At 44.3% G+C, this 25,445-nt stretch overlaps 1 protein-coding gene across 1 annotated transcript; it reads left to right on the forward strand.

Annotated features, from left to right (window-relative positions):
* Positions 1 to 764: 764 nt before the first annotated feature.
* Positions 765 to 24,308, forward strand: EPHX4 (epoxide hydrolase 4). The gene is made up of 7 exons (XM_083445023.1): positions 765 to 1,259; positions 7,105 to 7,190; positions 15,997 to 16,154; positions 18,546 to 18,674; positions 20,209 to 20,312; positions 21,614 to 21,762; positions 23,365 to 24,308. The coding sequence occupies exons 1-7, from the start codon at positions 972 to 974 to the stop codon at positions 23,594 to 23,596; spliced, it is 1,146 nt and encodes a 381-aa protein (XP_083301149.1). The 5' UTR covers positions 765 to 971; the 3' UTR covers positions 23,597 to 24,308.
* The last annotated feature ends 1,137 nt before the right edge of the window (positions 24,309 to 25,445 follow it).

Genomic DNA, 25,445 nt, shown 5'->3' on the forward strand with positions numbered 1-25,445 from the left:
AGTCGTTCTGATTATTAAATGGGAGAGGCGAATTGAATATGACACTTTGCTTTTTATAGGAAAGGAGTCCTAAATGCCACTACATCTCATTAGCTCTGGAAGCTCTCTTACTGGTATATTCTGCTTTAAAACTCCCTCTATATATCTTGCAGATATATATATGGCGGATTATAATTCAATAAAATGTTTTTGGGCTTCCATAAACATTTAACTCCCCACCACAAAAAAACCCCAGAATAACAGTCTCTCTCTCCCCCTATGCCTGTTTACTCAGGCATTGGTTCGCTGGGCCAGGCCAACAGTGTGGTTAAAGGGCTGCCCCACCTTCAATAAATGTTGTTGTTGTTGTTAATATGATGATGATACACAGTAACAGGGGTGTCAACTTTTATATCAAATACTGGGGGTGGGGGGACACCAGGTAAGCCTTACCCCACAGAATCGATCACATGACATGGTGCACGCACACCATTTGAATGGCAGTGCCCGTGAACTGGGGGTGGGGGGCTGGAGCCCCACAAATATTTTATTGGAGGGGCAGAGTTGGCCCCAAGGAGTTGGCTCCTGCGGATCACCAACGAATATCCCCCAGGAAGCGCGACGACGCAAAATACACTGAATGAAAAGCAGTGTTGTTGTTGTTGTTATGAACGCACACGCGACACGTAACGGCCCCCCTTCACACGTGCAGCCGGTCTGCGGCCAAGTGACGCGCCTGTGCACGTGCGAGCCGGTCCTCCGCGCGCGCGGCGCCCCTCTGAGCCTTCCTTCGGCAAGCCGAGCGAGGGCCGCGGGCTGGAGGCGACGTGCGCGCCGGCAGAAGCGCGGGACTCCTCCTCGGTCTCTTTCACCTCCCTCCCGCCTCCCCCCGTCTCTCCATCTGGTTCGGTCCTCGCGATGCCGTCGTCGGTTCGTGCCTCCCGCTGGCGCAGCCCATCTCTCCTCCGCTGAAGGGGGGGCGGCGGCGGCGGATGGAGAGATCGAGAGCGCGAGCTGCCTCTCCCGCTTCGTGCCTCCTCGCCTCGCTCTCCCCCGGGCTGGCCATCCTCCCCGGCCGGCTCATGGTGACACTCCGGTCCGTGCTCTTCTGGGCTCTCGTGTACGCTTACTGCGGCCTGTGCGCCTGCAGGGAGCTGCTGAAACTTTTGTGGAGCCTCGGCACGAGGCCGGCCAAGACCTTCCAGTGGCTCATCCGGGAGAACCCGCCGGGCTGCCTCAACGACCCTTGCTGGGGGACTCACTGCTATGTCCGGATCAAGGTAAACAGGAGCTTGCGGGGAGGGACGGCGCCGTCCTCACGAGCTGCGGGGTCTGCGTGTCTGCGGGGAGGGAGCCTCGCTTCTGCTGCCCAGGGCAAAGGGGGCACTCGATCGCCCTCTTCGTGGGAAAGGACAAGCACAGGCAGAAAGAGGCTTGCCTGGCTTTCCTCCTCTCTCTCTCTCTCCCTCTCTTTTTCTCCTTCCTTCCCTCCTTCCCAGTTCTGTCGCTGCTGGAAAACAAGGCAGGATGCAGCCCACAGAAAGGGTTGTGTTTGCTCCACAAACACACACATTGCTGCAGATAGATGGGTGCACACACATGTCATCCTGTGCACACACCACCACACACACACAACATATATATATTTGGGGAGGCAGGGGGCGTTATGGAGGAAGCGGGCTTGCAAGCAGCAGTCCATTTCTGAGATGCGAACAGTGAGAATAAGTCCGGGCGTGCGAGCTCTCTGGTGTGTCCTGGTGTTGACGGACCACGCGTCTTGTCTGGTTGTGATGTGCCAAAACCTATAGCGGGTCATGATCTGTGTGGGTCGTGATGGGTACAAAGCCATTGTGTGTGACTGGTTTTGACATTCCTGTCTGGAACAGACGCCCCCTGCCCCCCCAAAAGAGAGAGAATGCCTTGAGAGGAATTGGAATATAAGCAACCAGTGTGCAGACATGAGAGGCAATGCATTCAAGGAGATTTGCAAACACGCTACTCAACCTTGCTTCAGGAAAACGTCTGGGTGCTTAATCTAACTCCTGGTTTGCCCGATCCTCTTAATCTCTGCAGGCACCAAGTAAAAGTCCAGTACCTGGTCCATATGTGGTATCTGGGGCAGAACTTTTTGGTGAGAAGGCATTGGTGGCTCTCTCTTTAATCAGATTTATTTATAATTTTAAAATGCTTGGAGAGTAGGTACACTCTTCCAGCATGCACACAAAAAGGTCTGCGAGCCCACACTGGGGGGAGTCAAAATTGTCTAGTCTCAAGGCAGAAACTGTGGTGGCGCATGAATCAAATGTCATCTTTGAAGTGCAGAGGCCATGTCCTTGATTCCAGGTCCCAAATTGCTTCAGCAGCATTCATATCTCTGACTTGCCCTGGATTCATCAACTCAGCACCATCAGCTCAGGGAAGAAGGACATTGGTGGGACTAGTTTATTGATTCCTTTGCCCTTCCAAAATGATAAATAGAAGATGCACTATCCTCGTCTACAATTGTTTGCAGGCTTCATTTTCTCATTAATAAAAAGTAGCCCATTAGTGTTCCCAGGATCTGTGCAGAATGAAGACATGACATGCTTCTGCCTACTGAAAAGAAATACAAGCTAGGTCAGAATGGCAAGGCTAGTTGGTCATCAGATCTAATCCACCCCATTGGTTCTAGTCCTACCCCACAGAGCATCAGAGATCATGATGTGCTCAACACCCCTTCAGATATTGGCCCCCATCATGCCTCACCTTAATATTTTCCTGCCAAACCTTCCCAGCCTACCCAACTCTTTCAAGCATCTTCCAACGGTTTGATGCATGGATAGTGCTTAAGTAGAATTCCACATTGCATACGAATATTAGGGAGGCACAAATCAGAACTTCCTCATGTTTATTTCTTCCTCTCTGGCTGCTAATGTATAGAATCGGTTACTCTTTGTCATGATATTAGCATGCTGTATGGCGTCCCCCACCCCGCCAGCACCAACCAAATGATGTGAGCCAATTCAGATGTGAGGATCCCAACATGGGATAAAAAGGATCCTACACAATGGGGTGGGGGAGAACTTGGCACATGGAATCCACTTTCAGTGACATCCCATGTTCTGTGTAGCAAGCGGTTCTGTCCTTTAAATGGTTCTGAAACTGTATCTTTCCATACATTGATCCACTACCAAAAGGAAGGAAGGAAGGAGCCCTGCCCATTCAGGACAAAGTGCTTTTGGGTAGACCACAAACAGGACATGAGATCAGATGTATCTGGAAAAGTTAGGTTTGCGAGTTTCCTTGCAGTTTGTTGGAAAGAGCTTAAAATACAGTGGTACTGATGATAAAGACTCCCGTTAAGAACTTCACGCGCTTGTTGTGAAACATTGGGAGAAAAATATATCGCAGAGTTGGAACTTTGATATGCACTTAATTTCTATAATGCCGTTGAAATTTTCCCTAAGAAAATGAATTAGCAGTATATATCAAAGCATTGTAAGGTATGTAAAAGCACTGTTGATACTTTAAATTGAATTACCCACCCAGTCAGTTAGCGGTAGTTAAGTGCCCTTAACTACAATAGAAATAAATTATGTAGACTTAATGGATGTGGAGAAAATTCCTATAAACGAAAGAATAGAGATTTAGAAATCTATGCTCAATCTATAAAATCATAGCTAACTTGAAATTTTAGTGAGAAGTTCTTTTCATGTACATCTAAAATCAAGCAAGTTTTATTTATGGCGGTAAAGTATTTAACAGCGAGTCATGTACCTATTATTCTAAAACTTAGGACACATGCCAATATCTAGAACCCGATGCAAATAAATTCGCATGGCAATTTATTTCCCTTGCGCTGAAATGAATGAAGCAAGTTTTGCAGCCATAAGAGTAAGATGAGGGAGAACCTCTCTCTAGAAGGATGGCTGGGCTGCAAGGCTGGGACAATCCCATCTCCAGGAAGCACCCTGTTTGAGTGAGTACAAGTGTGCCGTTAAATAGAACTTGCCATGGTTTGTTCTTGTGGCAGCGCTGCTAGGCACTTGGCAGCCATAAAACCAGCACAGTGTCAAGTTAAGCACCACTTGCGGGAGTGCCAGCTTGGACCCACAACCGTGGGTGCCAGGGGCTGTGGGTACCATATAGTGTGCATGGCCCTGGAGCCGAAATTTCTGGGTGCTCGGCCCCTTCATGGGGAGTTTTGTGGGTGCTTAGGAACCCCAGGACCCCAGAGAGTCGGCACCTGTGACCACATACCTCCACCACTGCCTCATTTTGTCCTCGGGGAAAGGTGCTGGGTGTCCTCTCACATGCAGCAGTATTCAGAAGCGCACACTGGCTGTCTCCAGTGAATTACTTCATAAGATGCTGCTGCTGCTGCTGCTGCATACTTTATCAGCTAATTGCATGTTGATTTGGCCATCAATCTCATCATCTGTCTTGCAATGGCACTTCAGGCCTACTGACTTTTTTTGTAAAATAAATTAAGTGCCTCTTGAATATTAATTCATTGAATAAAGGCATGAAACACCGTTCCCCATATCAGTCAGTCTGGGCTGCTCATGATGTGGGTGGGATAGGGCCTTCTCTGTAGCGGTGCCCCTGCTACAGAATCCTCCCCAGCCCTCCTGGAAGCATGGATGAACACAACACTGCTTCCATTGCTTGGTAAAACACACACTTACTTTCCTAGGCCGTTGCATGTTTTGTTGGATTGCTTTATGAAATTGTTTTGTGTCGTTCTGCTGGTTAATGAATTAAAACTTTAATGAGTTGTTTTATGTAGCTGTTGGAATCCACTCTGTGAACACGAGGTGATGAAAAGTGGTCCATAAATGCAAAAAAGAAAAGAATACAATGTGAATTTTTGTTTGTTGCAAAACAGCTTTGGAGATGGGAGGGGTAGATGCACAACATCACAGATACTAGCCAATCAACTCTTGGCAGAGTTGCTTTCTGCATGGAGAGGGAAATGTTTGTCAAAAGATAATGTTTAGAGCTCTTCAGCCGGAGACGAAAATTTTCATGTCACTTCTGTTTTGCGTGTTTTTTCCCTTGATAACAGCTTATTCCACTAGTTCCAAGAATATTTATAGAATTAATTATGTATGTATAAGGAGGAAGGATCAGATTATGATTAAATTAGTTTAGCAAGCATGGGTTTCCCTACTCTGCGAATTGTTGTTCTGCGAAGGAATAACTAGAGGGCAGGAATGGAGAACCTGTGACCCAATATTGCTGGACAACAATCCCCACCGTTCCTCACCATTGGCCATGAAGGTTGGGGCTGATGGGACTTGGAGTCCACAAACATGAGCAAAGCTTCCCTTTCCTGCTGTGAGGAATCTGCAACATCTTCACAATCCAGCTGTGAGGGAGTGAGGAGAAGCCAGGTCATATATACACTGGCTTTAAGATGTCCTTGGCTTTACTGCTTAGAGAAAACCTTAGTTCCCAAGCGCTTTACCAATTTTGCCACAAGATTCATTTTACCACGACTTCAGAATAATGAAGCGGCAGCCACATCAACCTCTCTCAATTATCCGGAGCCATCTTCTTGCACTGCAGCTGAGTGTTCGCCTCTCACAGCTGGCTGATGTCAAGCATGAAATGAAGAGAGGCTCTCAAGATAGTTGCTAACAGACAAAGATCCACGGTGCCTGGCTGGTGTCCTTATTAGCACTCTCAGCAGAGAGCTTGTTTGTTGATCTGAAATAGTATGAGAAGTAATGTGACAACCGGTTGAAGTAGAAGTTTGCCTGACACCACTATGGTCCTATTAAGGCTTCGGCGGAAAGCCTGTACAGTTGCAGTGTCCGACCTAGGGTACGTACACACCGTCTTAATTTTGCAGAAGCCAATGCTCCTGATAAGGCGACAGAGGACAGGTGTCTGCAGCATATTTCATAACAAGCTCCAATTAGCTCTCTTTTCCAGGTGTTGCCTGTCATCCCTGCCTGAACCAGAAACAAGGAACTGCATAAATCCTTTTAAGTGCTTACTTGATTTGTGCAAAGTCGCCATAAAGTGGAACGTCCCCCATGTTCCTCCTCCTCTGCTCCTTCCACGCTCCTCAACCCTCCTTGGAAATACCTGGAAATCCACAAATAGCACAAGAATCCATAAAACAAGGAGTTGTGAAATAGTCCTGCTAAGGTGCAGACAGACGGGAAATATTCCTGGAGGTGGGGACAGTGTGCTCTCAAGTAAGTTTGACCAGTCCGGTGCCATGTGATGGAGAGCCTGGCGTGAATATTAGAATGGTCGGTCAGTTAGAGAAATCTTAACTAATACTGTGCATATATTTTCAGGGTTTATTTTAGATGGTGACCTCATGTGCCACACAAGGCACCAAGGGAAAGGGCAGAATGCACACAGAAGGTCTCATGTTCGACATCCCTTCCCAAAGAGCCACTGCTGGTACAGTCGTACCTCAGAAGCTGAACGGAATCCGTTCCGGAAGTCCATTTGACTTCCAAAAGGTTCGGAAACCAAGGCGTGGCTTCCAATTGGCTGCAGGAAGCTTCTGCAGCCAATCGGAAGGCACGGAACCCACGCCAGACGTTCAGGTTCCAAAGAATCTTTGCAGACTCACTTCTGGGTTTGCAGCGTTCAGAAGCCAAAACGTTTGAGTCGCAAGGCGTTCGACTTCCGAGTATGACAGTACTGAGCTACCAGACTAATGATTTGATTCAGTATAAAGCAGCTTTCTATATTCCTATTCCTTTCTGTGTGTGAGAGAGGCGAAAGGTCTCAGAAGTTGCCTACCTGCCACCCACTCTGAAAGTACTTACATTAGAAAATAATTAACATTTTAAAAAGACCACTGCTCAGCTAATTGGAGGCCCCCTTTTCATCGGTCTGAAGCTTTTAAACTGGTGAGGCATTGTATCCTTGTTTATCACTGCACCTTCAGTGATAATGCAGCCAAACCCATCAAGAAATGAAGGGAGCGAGTTGAAAGAAAACATGACAGCATGTTCTTGGTCTTATGGATGCAGAGAAATACTGGACTGCTGCAACTTTCCATGTGACTCTTGAGAAGCACGAAATTCAAGCTATCCTTTGAATAAAGCTCTTCTCCATACCTGAACATTCATCGGTGAATATAAAAACACAACTTGTCTTCTCTTTCACTTCCAGGATTCCGGGTTAAGATTCCACTATGTGGCTGCTGGAGAGAGGGGCAAACCGCTTATGCTGCTGCTTCATGGCTTTCCGGAGTTCTGGTAAAACTCTTCCTTTACGTTAGTTTTATGCCACATATGCTTCTGTTTATGAACTACATATGCAAGATCAATATCCATGTGTGTTTCGCTACAGTTATTATTAATCTGTACGGAGGCACCAGCTTTCCTTGACAATTGGGGAGCCCCGGTTTTGACCTTCAAAGCCCTACACGGCCTAGGACCCAGGTACCTATAGGACCGCTACTCCTCGTATGCCCCACGGAGGACCTTAAGGACAACACTTTGGAGGTCCCAAGTCGCAAGGTGGTTAGATTGGTCTCAACTAGTGCCAGGGCCTTTTCAGTACTTGCCCCGACTTGGTGGAACGCTCTGTCACAAGAGACTAGGGCCCTGCGGGACTTGACATCCTTCTGCAGGGCCTGCAAGACAGAGCTGTTCCGCCTGGCCTTTGGTTTGGACTCAGTCTGACCCTTATGTTTCCCTCCCCTTACAGTTTTGATCCATGGGCTACTTTTAAAATGAGGTTGCATTTTAAATTGCATTTTAACCTGTGTTTTAAATTGTTGTTTCCTCCCCGCCCCCCCCCCCATTATGTTTTTATTGTAATTTTACTGGTGTTAGCCGCCCTGAGCCCGGCTCTGGCTGGGGAGAGCAGGGTATAAATTATTATTATTATTATTATTATTATTGAGCAATGTCTGAACACTGAGGCAGTCCAGTCCCCTAAAAGAAAACAAAAAACCAACATTGGGGTGTGTGGAACTGCCTCAGCCCCTAGGAGTCAGCACCTATGAATCTGTATCCTGCTTTTGTCCAAGAACTCTTAAATTAGTAGCTATTGTATTGATAATCACAGCATGGTAACTGTTATTACCCATACATGTTGCACATCGCAGACAGGGACCTAAATCCTAAGGAATTGTCTACCCGCTACCTGAAAATTTGACATGTGTACAGTGGTGCCCCGCAAGACGAATGCCTCGCAAGACGGAAAACCCGCAAGACGAAAGGGTTTTCCGTTTGCAGAGGCGCTTCGCAAGACGAATTTCCCTATGGGGTTGCTTCGCAAGACGAAAATTGAATTTTTTCCCCGCTCCAAAACCCCTTTTTCTGAAGTGCTAAGCTGCTAAAAGCATTTTAGCAGCAAAACCGCTAATCCCTTAAGCCCCAAAAAGCCGTTTTTAGCCCTTAAATTGTCAATAGCGCTAATAGCGCTAATCCGTCAATGGGCTTGCTTCGCAAGACGAAAAAACTGCAAGACGAAAAGACTCGCGGAACGGATTCTTTTCGTCTTGCGAGGCACCACTGTATGTGTACTTGAAAGGCAATCAAAGTCAGTGTGTATAGGAGTGTAAATTAAACCTTATCAAAGTTGTTTTGCAGGGATGGGGGGACCCATGGCTTTCCATGTGTTGTTGGAGTTCATCTCCCATCATTCCCACCCAACACTGCCAGTGGTCAGGATTGAAGGGAGTTGTATCCCAGCAACATCTCTGGAAGAGCACCGTTCCTGCGCTGTTGTTTGGTTATATGACTCCAATTCACCTTTTCTGTGGATTTTGCCCTATTAGTTATATTTTATACAGGGGTGCCAACTTGAGTAAAATATTGGGGGGCGGTAATCCCCCCCATAATCAACCATGTGATGTGGTGCATACACACCATTTGAATGGCAATGCCCATCAGTTTGGGGGAGCAGCCCCCCCCCAAATATTTTGGGGGGGCAAAGCCCCTAGGAGTTGGCTCCTATCATTTTATAAGTGCCACAAAAGACTATACAGTGGTGCCCCGCAAGACGAATGCCTCGCAAGACGGAAAACCCGCTAGACGAAAGGGTTTTCCGTTTTGGAGGTGCTTCGCAGGACGAATTTCCCTATGGGCTTGCTTCGCAAGATGAAAATGTCTTGCGATTCCTGGGGGGTTTTTTTCGCTCCCCACCCCCTTTTTCTAAGGCACTAAGCTGCTAATAGCCTTTTAGCAGCTAATCCGCTAATCCCTTAAGCCTTTAATAGCCGCTAAACCGCTAATAGCGCTAATCCGCTAATGGGCTTGCTTCGCAAGACGAAAAAACCGCTAGACGAAGAGACTCGCAGAATGGATTCTTTTCGTCTTGCGAGGCACCACTGTAACTTCAAATGTAAAGTATTTACTGTCCAAAATTTGTTTTGCTTTTCATTTTTATTAAAGAGAAAACATTTTTTAAAAAAAATCCTAAGTTGTAACAAAGGAAAGGAAAGTTAGAGAAAAAAGGGCACTAACCATTTGTGTTCTAACATATTAAAAGTTACCTACTTTTCCATAAATCTATCAATCTGGATTCCTAAGAAACATAATAATAAGATACAAAGTAATACAAACTTAAATAAGAGAGCAAACATGAAGGGGTTGAGGATAGCATTTTCTACCATATTAACCAAAGTCATGTTGCTATTCTTTTTTATATTAACAATGGAAAACTTCATTCTAAGTTTTAAAAAAATGAAAGAAAAAAGTCGGACATTCCAAATACCGGCAAATACCTTAAAGAAAGATGCTAAATTATCTACCAGTTAATCAGGAACTGGTCTTCTACCAGCCTAGGGGCCAAACCAAATATGTGTGTATGCTTGAAGGTGAGGATCTATGGGCCACTCTGGACAACCTGTTTACTGAGTGTTCATCCTGATTTGCTTGTAAAGATTATGCGGAGGTTACATTATAGCCGATCTTTACTGAGCATTTGTGTTTATTTGTTTCCAGGGCAGTTACACAACGGCAAGCATTTGTCCTACATCCATTCTGATTTACAGGGTGTTTATACATCTTCCTGTTAAGTCATTCTTCTCCACTTTTAAAATTGTTTCACTTTCCAGACCATTGATTTTCTCAAAAACGGAATTGTTGCAAAATAGTGACACTCCGGAGGCACCCTATGTTTGCCGCTATATGGTGGAAGTGAAATACAGTGGTACCTCGGGTTAAGTACTTAATTCGTTCCGGAGGTCCGTTCTTAACCTGAAACTGTTCTTAACCTGAAGCACCACTTTAGCTAATGGGGCCTCCTGCTGCCGCCGTGCCGCCAGAGCACGATTTCTGTTCTTATCCTGAAGCAAAGTTCTTAACCTGAAGCACTATTTCTGGGTTAAAAGAGTCCGTAACCTGAAGCGTATGTAACCTGAAGCATATGTAACCCGAGGTACCACTGTACATAAGTTGGCTGTCCCTGACCAAATTATAAAGGTACAACCTTTAATGATTCCAGCAACTTTAAAACGGAGAAACAGATACATATTTGCCCTGGACAGTTCATAACCTCATGCCCTTGTTCCATGCTCCAGCATCCCACCAGGTCAAATTGGAGTGCATGGGGATGGGAGCAAAACTCACCCACGTCATCTAAATGTTTACCTCCCCATGCTGTGCTGCATTAATTCGTACCCCCAACAAGCCAGCTAAGATGTTGGAAGTGACGTCAGTGAGAGCAAAACACAGGGAAGACTCTGGTTCTCTGGGGCTACTTTATTCCCTAGACCAGAGTTTTCCAAACTTAAGTCTCCCACTGTTTTTGAACTACAACTCCCATCATCCCTAGCTAGCAGGACCAGTGGTTAGGGATGATGGGAAGTGTAGTCCAAAAACAGCAGTTTGGGAAACCCTGGTCTAGACAATAATTGTGGGTCTGAAAGTGTGTTTTCTGATCCATCACTGTGGGGTGACATTGATCCTCTTGGCGCCAACTTCTGGTAAGGGTTTCACAATTGAATATCTGCATCTGACGTCCTGTATGAAATTAAAAAGTGAGCTATAAAACGAAAGTTTGGAATAGTTCTGTTTCATATGACTTGAAGGCATTTCCTCCTTCCTTGTGAAATTTGGCCATAACTTGATTAAAATGTGATAGGGCCCCGATAAAATTGCCTCATCTGCCGGGAAGATGACCATCCCTGGTTGACAATATGCCTTGTAGCTTATGTATATAACTAGTTTAATGGAATATAAGGTAAACAATTTGCTAAATAGGCCAACATTAACATAATAGCACAGTTCACACTGGTGCTTTTTCATTTTTAAAAATACAGTATTGAAATAATTTATGAGGTTAAAAATATGTATGATTGACTGTGGGAGAATCGCGGCATAAAGTACTCCAGCTAAAAATACCATAGTTATCTACGCAGATTGTATTTATGATGCCGGTGCCTTTTATTGAAACAAAAAGATGAAATGATCACTGAAGAGCATTTCAAAGTGCCTGAAAAACTTCCACTTTTAAAGAGTGAAAACAAGTTATGCAAGAGTAACTCATATTTACAAAATGGTTTAGCATCTTGTTTCAAGGTTAAAGTTTGGGCAAACAAAATAAATTGTCCAAGCCATCTTAAAATGCACTTTGAGCCGCCCACCTGACAGGATGTTTTTTCAGACCAGTTTTGTTTAAGATAATGTGCAATGGAGAAGACTCCTTTGCGCATTATTTACGGATGGCAATACTGCATCAAGGTATCTCGGGTTTTTTATGTGGATCATCTCCACACAAATGGAGCTCTATAAAGGTCCGTTGTTGGGTGTTTTGGAGTGTTGGTGTTGTTGTTTTTTATGTGCCAGTCTTAGATATCAGAAAATTTCTGTGTAGATGAAAAGCACAGCTTTATAACACACACTGTGTAGGCAGAAAAGCCGTTGCTCAATCCCTAGCAAAGAAGGGAGGTGAAAAATGGGAGCACCTAGAAGAAGAGAGGTGGGGGCCCTGGGAGTTGGGATGTGAGGGACCATAAGGAGAGGGGGAAACAGCCATGAAGGGGGGGGTGAGTGAGAAAAACCCAGCCAGGGAAAGAGATTGGGATTTGTTGTGACAGAGTTGGCTATTAAGGAAAGAGGATTGCAGAGAAAGAGGTGGGTTGGGTTGGCAGAGGGGAAATGAGTGAATCAAGAGTTAAGGGATGTACATATCAGCATTTAAAGGGACGCAGGTGGCGCTGTGGGTTAAACCACAGAGCCTAGGACTTGCCGATCAGAAGGTTGGCGGTTCGAATCCCCGCGACGGGGTGAGCTCCCGTTGCTCCGTCCCTGCTCCTGCCAACCTAGCAGTTTGAAAGCACGTCAAAGTGCAAGTAGATAAATAGGTACCGCTCTGGCGGGAAGGTAGACGGCGTTTCCGTGCGCTGCTCTGGTTCGCCAGAAGCGGCTTAGTCATGCTGGCCACATGACCCGGAAGCTGTACACCGGCTCCCTTGGCCAGTAAAGCGAGATGAGCACTGCAACCCCAGAGTCGGCCACAACTGGACCTAATGGTCAGGGGTCCCTTTACCTTTACTTTATATCATCATTTACTCTGGTTCCAGTGTGCTCCCACCACTGCTGCTTAAAACCGAGTGAACATGACGTCAGCCACAATATACATGCATCCTGTAGTTTCTCGAGAAATACTCCTAACTGATGCATTTCCCCTCAAATCAGCTTCCATCCGACTTGAAAACTCAAGCCGCAGCTAAGTTCAGCCGTAACATGCGTGCAGAAGACATCTTCCTTCAGTAGCAGTTTAGGGGGTTGCAGACATGGGGGAACAAAACAGGTAATGCTTTCGGGGCGACCACCACACCCTCTCTAGTGTAGACAGCAAGCGTTAGTGTGTCTTGAATCACAGTGAGGGGAAACGACATCGCAGCATTTTAAGCTACTAATGTGTACATACCGTTTACTGAAGAGGAACTGATTGGAGGCAGATGCTGGGTGAGTAATGCATTTGGGAGGAATTTATCAGATGGCGTTCTTCCTATTAATCTTGAGTGAACAAAGTAATTTTAGAGGAATGCGTTTGGAGGTGATTGGGGGAAAATAATGAGCTCGCTTTCTGTGAAACTGGTGTTCTGCTGGAACTGAAAAGTGTAGGCTCAAAGGAGTCTACCTGTGTCTGGTTTTAAGCTTCCTGTGCCTGGTTTTGCCTTCCATTAAATGGGTGTGCTTCATTGGGCTAGTAACATTTGTGACTAATCACATTCACAGTTGCCATTTTACGACTGACCATTCCCCCATGGTAGCCATCTTTGCAATAATGTCCACAACACTTTCTTAAAATTCCCAACATGCCTTTGAGCTGAAAAGATTGAGATCTTTGCATATTTTCCTGGGCAACCTGGAAATTTCAGAGTCAAAGTTCAATAGTTCTACAGGCATAATTATATGTAAGTGAGGCTCTTCTCCTTGCTAACAACAAGGCAGTTATATAGGCTTAAACGACCAGGTGATGTATAGTACATTATTATTAGCTTTAGTTGCAATAGAATTCATTGCCACACACCGTATATAGCACCTTCCAGGATCCTTTTAATCTTGACCCCTTTGTTATCCAGTCATAGTCAATTATATGTTTAAATAAATAATATTCAAACTCAGACTATTTGGGCTTATTTAATTCATTTTTCTTATTAACTTCCTAAAATATAATACATTTTGAGTGGTTCTACCCAGGACATGGGTGGCACTGCGGGTAAAAGCCTCAGCGCCTAGGGCTTGCCGATCGAAAGGTCGGCAGTTCGAATCCCCGCGGCGGGGGACCCAGCGCCTGCCAACCTAGCAGCTCGAAAGCACCCCCGGGTGCAAGTAGATAAATTGGGACCGCTTACTGGCAGGAAGGTAAACGGCGTTTCCGTGTGCTGCGCTGGCTCGCCAGATGCAGCTTTGTCACGCTGGCCACGTGACCCGGAAGTGTCTGCGGACAGCGCTGGCCCCCGGCCTCTTGAGTGAGATGGGCGCACAACCCTAGAGTCTGTCAAGACTGGCCTGTACGGGCAGGGGTACCTTTACCTTTACCCAGGTACTACTGGTGAAATTATATGGAAGTACCAAATCACTGACAGCTGTTAATCTTCATCATAAGAGACCGCTGAGATTGACTGAAGAACTGATTGAGAAATACAGCAGGAAGGAAAAAACCCCACAGAATTTCGGTTAATTTGCTGCACGTGTTACATCTTCTTTTGAGCTGGAGAGCAAACAATTTTTCTTGCTTTTTATCTTCTGAAAAAGAGCCAAACTTTACCCATCAGATTACTCCTGAGGCCTAATTCTTCTGGTCCAGATAGTCGTTTGTTTGTTTGTTTTAAAAGGCAAAAGAGATGAGAAAGAAAGCTTTATTCTTACATTATCGAAGTCAATTCAGTACCTTTTTTAAAGATGCCCAGGGCTACTATAAAGACATACTTTAGCCACATTCATTCCTGTATTTACTCACACAGATATTTCATGAGAGCAAAATGGTAGGGGAAGGCAATGGCCCAGAAATGTCCTCCTTCAAACGGGATACTTCTAGCTGCATCATTTTCCCAGATTATGGCAGAAAGTCTACGAGAAGCTCATGAGGCAGAGCAAAGAGGAACAGCAAGTCACTGAAGTGGCTGTGTTAACAGTATAGCAATGAAGCATTTTCCTTTTGATGACCAAATACTGGAATCTTACTGTATGCTTGGGAACATTTGGGGTCTCCCCACCTCGCAATAGGTAACCAGTGCATACCAGAATCAGACAAAGACTCATACGCCTAGCGCTAGATCAGCAAACAATGGCGCAGGTTTCCAGAGAAAGCCGCTCGGCCCTCAAGTTGTTTTGCTTTCAGATGACTCGCAGCTCTCTTCTCCCGCCTTCAAACTCAAAATTATCAAATTGGCTCCGAGCTGCTTTTCTGTACGACCTCACACAAACTTCAGTACAGTGGTACCTCAGGTTATATACGCTTCAGGTTACAGACTCTGCTAACCCAGAAATAGTGCTTCAGGTTAAGAACTTTGCTTCAGGGTGAGAACAGAAATTGGGCTCCGGCGGCGCAGCAGCAGCAGGAGGCCCCATTAGCTAAAGTGATGCTTCAGGTTAAGAACAGTTTCAGATTAAGTACGGACCTTCGGAACGAATTAAGTACTTAACCTGAGGTACCACTGTACAGGCTTTCTGTATATGACTTCCCTCAACCCCTCACAACTCAAATTAGGAGTATTAAACTAGCGAGTATTACCTGGAGAGAGATTCCCAAGTTTCAGAAGACTGTCTCCTATAACTAGTTTCCATCGATCGTCCTTAACTATTAACAGTGCTTCAAACTAACAAATGGTGATATCTCAGGCTCAGGAACCAAGAAGAAAAGAAATTTTAAAAAAGTATGGGAAACGTTTATAATGTATATACAAAATCACCATAAACAGGTTAAAACATTAGCAGGGTTTTAAATGCACTTTACGTAATGTAATAGAAACTACAGATAATTTAGGAAGATGAAGATTTTAGAGAAGTATTGATATGCAGATGAAAACAGAATTAAGAGGACCCATGGATGGGATGGGGAGGAAGTCAGGAGGTTCAGAGTAATCTCGATATGTGAATGTGTAAGATATTTGGATGTAACTTTATCATTATTCTTTATTGTTTCTCTTTCTTTTCTTTTTTAACATTGGAAATCAAATTACAAAATGAAAATGATGATCTTTCAGCATCCATAACAAGACAGCTTTCCTAAAGGTGTAGGGACATCGTAGTTACATTCTGCATTGGGCACGGGAGTTAGGCTAGATGATATCCAGCTCTGTATTTCTGTGAGGTAAAGTGATGCCTTGTTGATGCTGGGAATGTATCACCTTGTTTTCAGTTGTTTTGAATCTGATGCAGCAAGATCAATATTGCGGGTTTTTGCTTCTGTGCAGTTTTTGTTTCTTCTTTTTTTATATAAAAAAATGCTGGTATAACATCTTTCTTGAATTCAGGTTTGTGATCTTTTATGTTTCTGGTGTGAACTGCTTTTCTAAAAATAAGGTAAAACAGCTTATCAACCTTAAGTTAAAAAAAAAATACTAGGAAGTAAAACATTTTTCTTCTTTAATAGGTACTCCTGGCGTCATCAAATGCGGGAATTTAAGAGCGAGTACCGAGTTGTGGCCTTGGATTTGAGAGGTTACGGAGAAACCGATGCCCCTGCCCAGAGAGAGAATTACAAGCTAGACTGTCTGATTACAGATATAAAGGATATATTGGAGTCTCTTGGTGTGTTAATAGCATCCAAGCTGCCCAGCTTATAATAATCCTAAAAGGGGGAACGATAACATTTTCCCTTTAACAAATTCTCGTTTAAATATGACTGTTCATGTGTGCAGTGCATGCTATTTTTCTTAATTTAAATCTTAATTCGGGAAAATTTGCGTGGATTTTTAAAAGCAGCGATTCTTGAGCTGTTTATCAAAAATTCCTTACTTGAATCGGAATGAAAGCGTCAACACATGCAGTGCTCACATGCTGGGAGTTAAATGGAAAGGTCTTTCTCGACAATAAAGCCCAGTAGAAAGACAGCCAGAATGCATTTGCTCCAGGTAGACCACCCGTTGCACGGAAACTACAATTTATCCAGCAGCAAATCCGCATTAAGTTGCCAATGGGAAAATGCAATTCTCGCCCACACCCTGAGCAAATGCAGTTTCTATGGGGAAGATGACTGTGATTCCTTTACAGGCACTTACTGGTTTGATGGCCAGCGCCACAGCTTTCCCCAACCTACGTAAATTCTTGGATGGCTGCTTAAGCAGAGAAAAACTCCTCTCCCTCAGCTTCCTCGAGGGTTGTGCTGTCTCATTCTTCTGCGCTGGAACACAGTCTTTTGATATGCCCCCCCCCTTCCCAAAAAAGAGGAGCTGTGTATGTGAGGGAATGAAAAGCAGGAAGGCCATCTCCATATAACAAGACTATCCCTGCCCTCAACAAAACAACATACAAATGAGTTGCTTGCAAGTATTGTATTTGCGATGAAAGAAAGCACATATCTGTGGGAATACGGAACCTAAGGTAAATTGAGGTAGATGTTAAGCATCTGGAAAAGGCCAAACGTTTCTATCTGTCGGACTGACAGATATGAAACCACAGCAAGCATCTCAATCCATAAAACGGAAGGTTGTAAAAGGGGCTTCGTTTTTTGTCCTACCGGCAATCCCCATGACCCATCCTGCCCAGCCCTGTTGCTTGATCAGCCCTGGCACCTTCATTTCCATACCTGTCCCTAGTAATAATAGCCCTTTGCTTGCTTCATTGAGTCCCACCACGCTTCTCAATGATGCTTTGGCTTCTGGTCTTAACGCAACTTTTATTTATTCACCCCCAGCTCAGATTGATTCCTGGCACACTGGGGTCTGCGGCCTTGATGCCGTCTTGGGCCCTGACTTGCTTTCTGATGAGCAAGTTGGTGGGATCTCCAAAGTTTCGTTCTTGACATCTGAATCTCCTTCTCATGCTGCATCAGAACAGGGACAGTCTGTCTCTAATCAATCCTCCTGCTAGCTTCTTTCATCAGATATGTCCAGTGACCATCTATTTGTGAAAGTATTGACATTTTACGCCTGTGGCTCCAGTGCTGTAGAATGAGGTCCCTCTAGAGCTGAGGAACGGTGACTGCATTCCTGAAGAACTCCGAAACCTTTCCTGTAGCCTTTTGTGACATCTTCCTAGAGCAGGGGTGTGGAACCTGCAGCCCTCCACATGTCGTGGGACCTCAGCTCCCCTCGCCTCAGGTAGCATAGCCAGTGATCAGGGATGATGGGAATTTTAGCAACATCTGGAGGGCCACAGGTTCCCCACCTCTCCCTCGAGGGACTTTTCTGACTGGCTGATGCATTTTCTTGTAATTTTTAAAAATATATTTTTCCCGGTCGTATAATATTGCAGCCTATTTTCCCACCCTTGTTGTTAAAAGTTGATAAAGGGACGTGGGTGACGCTGTTGTCTAAACCACTGAGCCTCTTGGGCTTGCCGATCGGAAGGTCTGTGGTTCAAATCCACACAATGGACTAAGCTCCCGTTGTTCTGTCCCAGCTTCTGCCAACCTAGCAGTTCTAAAGCACACCATTCCAAGTAGATAAATAGGTATCGCTCTGGCGGGAAGGTAAACGGCATTTCTGTGCGCTTTGGCACTCCTCACGGTGTCCTGTTGCACCAGAAGTGGTTTACTCATGCTGGCCACATGACCCGGAAAAGCTGTCTGCGGACAAACACCGGCTCCCTTGGCCTGAAAAGCGAGATGAGTGCCACACCCCGTAGTTGCCTTTGACTGGACTTAACCGTCCAGGGTTCCTTTACCTAATAAGTTGCTCTAAAACACGTGCTGGAATATAAATAAACTCCAGTTACGAAAGAGGGGGGAAAGGGCTCTTAAGAAATTCCCCACCTTGTTGCTATGTTGTATCCCGTGATTCTGAAAGCAGTTTATTAATAGAAGCGCCCACCTAGCGTGGTATGAATAATTTGCCAAGGGGTGAGTTGGGGGGGGGGGATGGAATTGAGATGTTGCTACCAGACATACTGCAACTTCTACTGTCATTCCCTTTGATGTGATAATGTATTTGGATGCAACTGCTGGTAAACAACTATCAGAAATCTATTTTTAAATAACAGGGTACAGCAAGTGCGTGCTGATTGGTCACGACTGGGGTGGAATGATTGCTTGGCTAGCTGCTATTTGTTACCCAGAAATGGTGACGAAGCTGATTGTTGTGAATTTCCCCCATCCTTCAGTTTTTACAGGTAAGTTTTTGGGGAGATGGGATCCAATGTTCTATCTGCCTGTAGCATTCTCATCTTTAAGCAGAGATGTATGGTGCTGTTTTTTCTAGAAAAAGAGGTGCTAAGCCCCGGTGCCAAGTTAAGAACAGAGTGGATTTGAATTAGAAGAATAAATATATCCAGGTGCCACAAGCCATTAGAGAAAATGGTAGAGCAAACTGCTTCAGAAAAATAAGTACATAAAAAAAGCCACATTGGTTCATACCAAAGGCCCATCTAAGTCAGTATTCTGCTCACTCAGTGGCTCACCAGTAGCCAATAGGAAATATTCAAACCCATATGTGCTTAGCACTTGTGACTCCCAGCAGCTGCTTTTCAGAGGTATAATGCTTCTGAGACCAGGGTGGATTTGATTTAAATCAAATCAATTTAAATCACGATTTAAATCACTTTTTACAGAAAGACTCATTCTTGCTGGTAGAATCTTAATATTTACAACCAGATGAAGGGTTTCATTTTTGGAATAATAAATTTTCAGAGTAGTTATATCAAAAGTTACTGATTTGGTTATACTATTAGAAATACATAGATAATCATGAAATTATTGTGAGGTTTAATAAGTTAACTTTATATTTGGATAACTTTTCTGCTGTACTTTATTGGAAGGAAAAAAATAATCATTTCCTTAATAACAATTTAAACAATTTATTGAACTAAAACAATAACATTATAGCATATGAATCTTATGTTTGTTAACTGATGTGGTTAAACAATTTTTTAAAAAAAACTTAGACTGAGTTTTAGCACACATGGAAAACTTAAATCCTTATTTCCTGTTGAATAGCCTTTGGGCTATAATGTAACATAAATAGAAAACTATATTTAGAAAGATTTTCCCTCCAAAAGCATTTATTTTAAAAATCCGATTTAAATTTAAAAAAAAACTTTTTTTTTTTAATCATTGATTTTTATCCACCCTGTCTGAGACTGAACATACAGTACAAAGTGCCATGACTAATAGGCATCGATAGCCCACGTGGTCAGAATGAAAAGGAGGTTCAAGTCGGCAGGACCTAGGGTTGCCCTATTTCAAAAAGTGAAAACCAGCTTTTTTAAAGACTTCCCTATGATCCGGGGCAAAGCACCACCTTTCGGAAATTCCCGAAAGCTTAGCACTTCTGTGTTCTCTCCCTCTTGCTTCTGTAAGATTAAGGAGAAAATAAGGTATATGAGCTGCGATCCTAAGTGCAGTTCCTAGAGAATAAGTCTCAGTGAACGTGACTGGACTTCCTTTCTGGGTAAATGTGCATAGGATCTGCAACATTACTAATTCCTAGGTACAAAAGGATATTAACATTTTATCATAATTCAAGATCATCAGCTTTTCATTTCAATTCACAGGTGTGTTTCCCTTTTCATCATCATCATCATCATCATCATCATCATTTATTTGCCTTTCCACAAAATTGTGCCCAAAGTGCCTCACAGCATATGAAATAAGCCATAATAAATAGACCAAGCTAAAAAAAACCCAAACATGTCTTTTCTTTTCAAGAATACATTCTACGACATCCATCACAAATGATTAAATCTGCCTCCTACTACTTCTTCCAAATGCCATGGTTTCCTGAACTTATGTTTACGATAAATGATTTTAAGGTAAGTGTGCTGAGAGAGAGAATTTATATCGCTTATGGAAACATTGCTGCGCAGAAAGGAAAGGTATGTTTTTAATGCTTCCAACCCGGGATGGACAGATTTCCTTGGCACTACATTGAATACAAACCCACAGGCCCCAACACATTCCAGAACACCTTGGAACTGATTCAGAGCTAGGGAAATCTGAATTGGTCCACATTTATCAGCTTTGCAGTTTCCAAAACAATATGCAGACTGAAACAGACCTATCCTTCAAAATTTGCACTTACCCCAATTTTGCAATGCAGTTCTCCAACCAGTATTTACAAAGACACATATTTATGGGGAAAGTGCACCTAAAAATGAAAATATTCATGAAAATAATATACCGTATTTTTCGCCCTATAGGACGCACTTTTTCCCCTTCAAAAAGGAAGGGGAAATCTGTGTGCGTCCTATGCGGTGAATACAGGCTTTCGCTGAAGCTTCAGGAAGCTATCAGCAAGCCTGGGGAGCCCGCGGGAGTTCCTGTGGATAGCAGCCTGCCGCCCGGCGCGCGAAGCGCCCTGAAGCAGAGCACCCCCAAGTGCCGGGCAAACATCCGCAGCCTGGGGAGCCCTGTGGGAGTTCCCGCAGGGCTCCCTAGGCTGCGGATAGCAGCCTGCTACACGGAGCGTGGGGTGCGCTGAAGCAGAGCGCCCCGCGCTTCGGGCAGACATCGGCCAGCCCCACAAGCTCGGGGGACAGTGGGGAGGCGCAGTGCCGCCATCCTGCTGTTCCCCGACCTGGTTTTGGGGGGGAAATAAAGGAAAAAAATTTTTCCTTTATTTCCCCCCCAAAAAACTAGGTGTGTCCTATGGGACGGAGCGTCCTATGGGACGAAAAATACGGTACAGAAATGCATTATATTAGGGAAAACTCACAAAAATTTGTACGTGAGACAAAACTGCATATAAAAATGTGTTTATCATGTGGATTTTTTAAAATACAAAAATGCTAATTGCTGGAAAATGTGGAAAATTGCAGATTGGGGGAAAATGAGAAACTGGGAAAAGTGAAATTGAAATATCCTTCCATACTTATTCAGTATAGCCTGTTCTTACCTTGCTTCAGTAGTTTTTAAAATAATCAACTGGGGGTTCATTTTTTGAAATCACGTACTTCTGTAAAGTTGGGGGTTCCACTGAGGCGGCTGATGCCACCTTATTGTCCATAACTTCTGAAGATGGGAAATAGAGGTATGATAACAAAAGTACTTATGAATGAGAACTGTCTAGTAATTTTGGACAGATTTAATTTTTGTTACTTATTTGTTGCCATAGATTCTGAAAAGCCTCTTTACTGGCCAGTCAAGTGTAATTGGAAGGAAGGGCTGCAGGCTAACAACGGAAGATATTGAAGCTTACCTATATGTATTCTCCCAACCAGGTGCACTAACTGGTCCCATTAATCACTATAGAAACCTTTTCAGGTCAGTCTATTGTTCTTTGATCAATCACATAATACGAGACACTGTTCACAAGCACAACCTAGAGGTGTTCGGGTACAGAGTATGGCTTAATTTAGGTGCAGAAGTCATTACCGTGCACTATACACTGTGGGTTAAACCACAGAGCCTAGGACTTGCCGATCAGAAGGTCGGCGGTTCGAATCCCCGCGACGGGGTGAGCTCCTGTTGCTCGGTCCCAGCTCCTGGCAACCTAGCAGTTCAAAAGCACGTCAAAGTGCAAGTAGATAAATAGGTACCGCTCCAGCGGCAAGGTAAACAGCGTTTCCGTGTGCTGCTCTGGTTTGCCAGAAGCAGCTTAGTCATGCTGGCCACGTGACCCGGAAGCTGTACGCCGGCTCCCTCGGCCAATAAAGCGAGATGAGCGCCGCAACCCCAGAGTCGGTCATGACTGGACTTAATGGTCAGGGGTCCCTTTACCTTTATACATGGGAACAGAAACATAGCAGTCACTTCTCACAGCTCTGAAAGAGATAAAATGGGAGTGTTTGGTGGCCTTATTGTGAATTTTCTACCTTGAAACTCAGTTCAGACTCTCTTAAATGCCTCTGGGGCGTGGGGGAGGAAGGACAAAACTAGTTTGGAAATGGATGTTCAGCCAGGGGGTATATGACTTTTCTTAATGTGAAATTATCTAGAGGAGGAGGATGGTAAATGTTATGTATGCAGCGTAGGCTAAGCCCAGGCTGCATGCATTCCATTGCAGACTTACTTCTTGATGTCTCCTGGAGCGCAGGAGCTTCAGCTGCAGAACAAAAGTCGGGAAGGATTCTAAAACACTCCAGTGGTATTTGCTGGTAGCTGGCAAGCAGCCAATCCCTGCTGCGATAGGGCCGGTGTTGTGATTTGCTACTTGCAGCATAAGGCCACCTATCAGAGGCAGGCTGGGCCGGCTTAAGGTATATATACTGGGCCAAGTGCCCCCATTTGTCATTCTTGTTCCTGATGCATCATTAAATTCTCTTGAGCTGAACCTAGGCCTCGAGTCCTGCACGAACCCACCTACCCTTCAGTAGTGTCACTTGAAAGTTGCGGTCTAATTTGCCTTTAATACGGGATGCGTTTATATGAAGTGAAAAGCCCTGTTTTCCTTTCCTCCTTATAAATATGTCCTCATGTGACATAACTGGGATATAGGCTGATAACCAATTGTGGCACACTTGCCTAGTGGACTTCTGCTTGTGCAACTAGCACTCCCCATTCCTGCCTTCCCATGTGCTCCTGAAATCCGCTCCATAGGGTTCTCCAACCCTCTGGAGCAGATGGGGGTTGCATTGCCACAAGAGAGAGAAAGGAGCAGTTCAACTCTGGTCACACAAAGCTAGTAGTAGCCCCAGATTGTATTTTGTATCCCTACATGAATCGAAATAAGGTAGGCCCAGATAAACATGGCAGTGCAGAAATATATACAGACCTGTGTCCACACTGGCTACACAAGTTAGCCTGATTTCAGGTTGGATCTCTCTTGGTGGATTAAGTGACAGACTATGAAATGGAATTAAACCTGATCGGTTTGTCCCGATTTTTAAAATAATAAGATCTTTCTTTTCTTTTCTTTTTTTAAAGTTGCCTGCCTCTGCAGCACCATGAGGTCACCATGCCCACTCTGTTGCTGTGGGGAGAAAAAGATCCCTTCATGGAGGTTGAGATGGCAGAAATCACAAGGATTTATGTAAAAAATCAGTTTAGACTTACGATTCTGTCCGAAGCCAGCCACTGGCTCCAACAAGATCAGCCTGACATTGTGAACAAGTTGATATGGACTTTCCTGAAAGAAGAGTCAAGAAAAAGAGAGTGACTGTTGTTTGTTTTTTGCTGGCACAATCTAAATGTTAAAATTAATCGTGATCAGGGCCATATTTGCAGCAAACCTTAGACCTGAGCTCTGCTAGAGAAAATGTTTTTCAATGTACTGTACGTATTGATGCCAATGTTATTACAAGAAGGTGGTGTAAGACTCTGTAATGTTAATGTTGGTTTTACCTGTATTCTGTATTTTGCACATGAAACACTTGCCTTAAAAATGTTTGTGCTTGTACAATAAGGAACTCATAGAAAGTTGCTTAGTTTTGGTTACTCACTTGCTTTAAAATTCTAATGTGTGGTGCCTTTAACAAATTTATAATGATTAATCAGTGCAGGGGTACCAGATGTAAAAGAGGTTATTATTGGTATGATGATCAATTTTCATTCTACTGGTTGGATTTTTTTTTACTGTATTTTTACCATTAAAAATGTTAACAGGTCTTTTGGTCTACATATTACTGCAAAAGCCTAAAGAGAACAAAACTTGTGTCTGGGCACATTTTGAGATCCTAAAGTGACAAATCAGATGTAATTGTGCTAAGTTGATAGCTGCTTGTCCGGTGATGTAAACTGGGGAAAAAACCTAGGATGTATACACATAGTGTTTCAACAACTAAAATAGAGAATGAAGAACTATGATGACGACTTATGTATCCTAGTATTTGCCTTGTTCTAATAAACTGCAACTGACTTGGTGCCCTGTACCCAGCTCTTTATAGTGAGTTTTCTAAATGTATGACAGAAAACACGATGTATCCATTCATGATTGGTTGACTCCTTTGTGATATCATTATCCCATTTACCAGGGAGGCATTTCCCATCCTAATCCCCTCTTGCTGTGGGACGGTAACCTATCTGCACCATACATTTAAAGCAGTATCATACCATACCAGAGAAGCCTTCCCCAAAGAATTATGGGAAGTTTGTTAAGGTTGCTGCCGGTTGCTAGGAGGCTATTACCACCTTCACAAAACTGCAAGTTTTAATGGTTTAATGATCCATACCTCTTCCCAGGGAATTCTGGGCATTGAAGCTCTGTGAAGGAAATTGGGGTCTGTGGGTTAACCCACAGAGCCTAGGACTTGCCAATCAGAAGGTCGGCGGTTTGAATCCCCACGACAGGGTGAGCTCCTGTTGCTTGGTCCCTGCTCCTGCCAACCTAGCAGTTCAAAAGCACGTCAAAGTGCAAGTAGATAAATAGGTACCGCTCTGGTGGGAAGGTAAACGGCATTTCCGTGCACTACTCTGGTTCGCCAGAAGTGGCTTAGTCATGCTGGCCACATGACCTGGAAGCTGTACACTGGCTCCCTCGGCCAATAAAGCGAGATGAGCGCTGCAACCCCAGAGTCCGCCATGACTGGACCTAATGGTCAGGGATCCCTTTACCTTTGAGAACACTGCACTCTTAACAAAGTTAGGGCCGCCGTATGTCAAAGTCTGAATGGACATGGCGGCGGCAGGGGGGGGGGGGTCCGAAAAGGCGCTTTGTCCTGGATCAATGAAAAATCGCGGGTTTTTTTTTGGGGGGGGGACTCAACCATTTCCGGATCTTCCTAAAATAAAGCTCAATAATTATGGAGTCTTCCTAAAAAAGCTTTTTATTCCCTTTCAATCCATATGGAGAAATCACACAGAACCAGATCTAAGTCCTATTCATTCAACATTTTTTTTTTTACTTTTTGAAAAATGGCTTCAATACATAACAAAGTACTTCATTGAAATCTAGCTAACTTGGCATCAGATCAGCGGAATTCAAACACCATCCAATCTCTACTTCTCCTCTGCCGTGTCCCACTGACATCCCTGCCAGCTTTCTATACGAGTCCGCGGCTCCGGATCAC

The sequence above is a fragment of the Podarcis tiliguerta genome (genome assembly GCF_965153285.1).
Source record: "Podarcis tiliguerta genome assembly, chromosome: 6".
NCBI classification, from domain to species: domain Eukaryota; kingdom Metazoa; phylum Chordata; class Lepidosauria; order Squamata; family Lacertidae; genus Podarcis; species Podarcis tiliguerta.

Bases quoted from the DNA above. Each gene is read 5' to 3' on its own strand.
- EPHX4 (XM_083445023.1), top strand. From the start codon at position 972: ATGGAGAGATCGAGAGCGCGAGCTGCCTCTCCCGCTTCGTGCCTCCTC. The intron at 16,155-18,545 runs GTGTGTTAATAG...TTTAAATAACAG, and splicing joins GGATATATTGGAGTCTCTTG to GGTACAGCAAGTGCGTGCTG. The intron at 20,313-21,613 runs GTAAGTGTGCTG...TTGTTGCCATAG, and splicing joins TTACGATAAATGATTTTAAG to ATTCTGAAAAGCCTCTTTAC.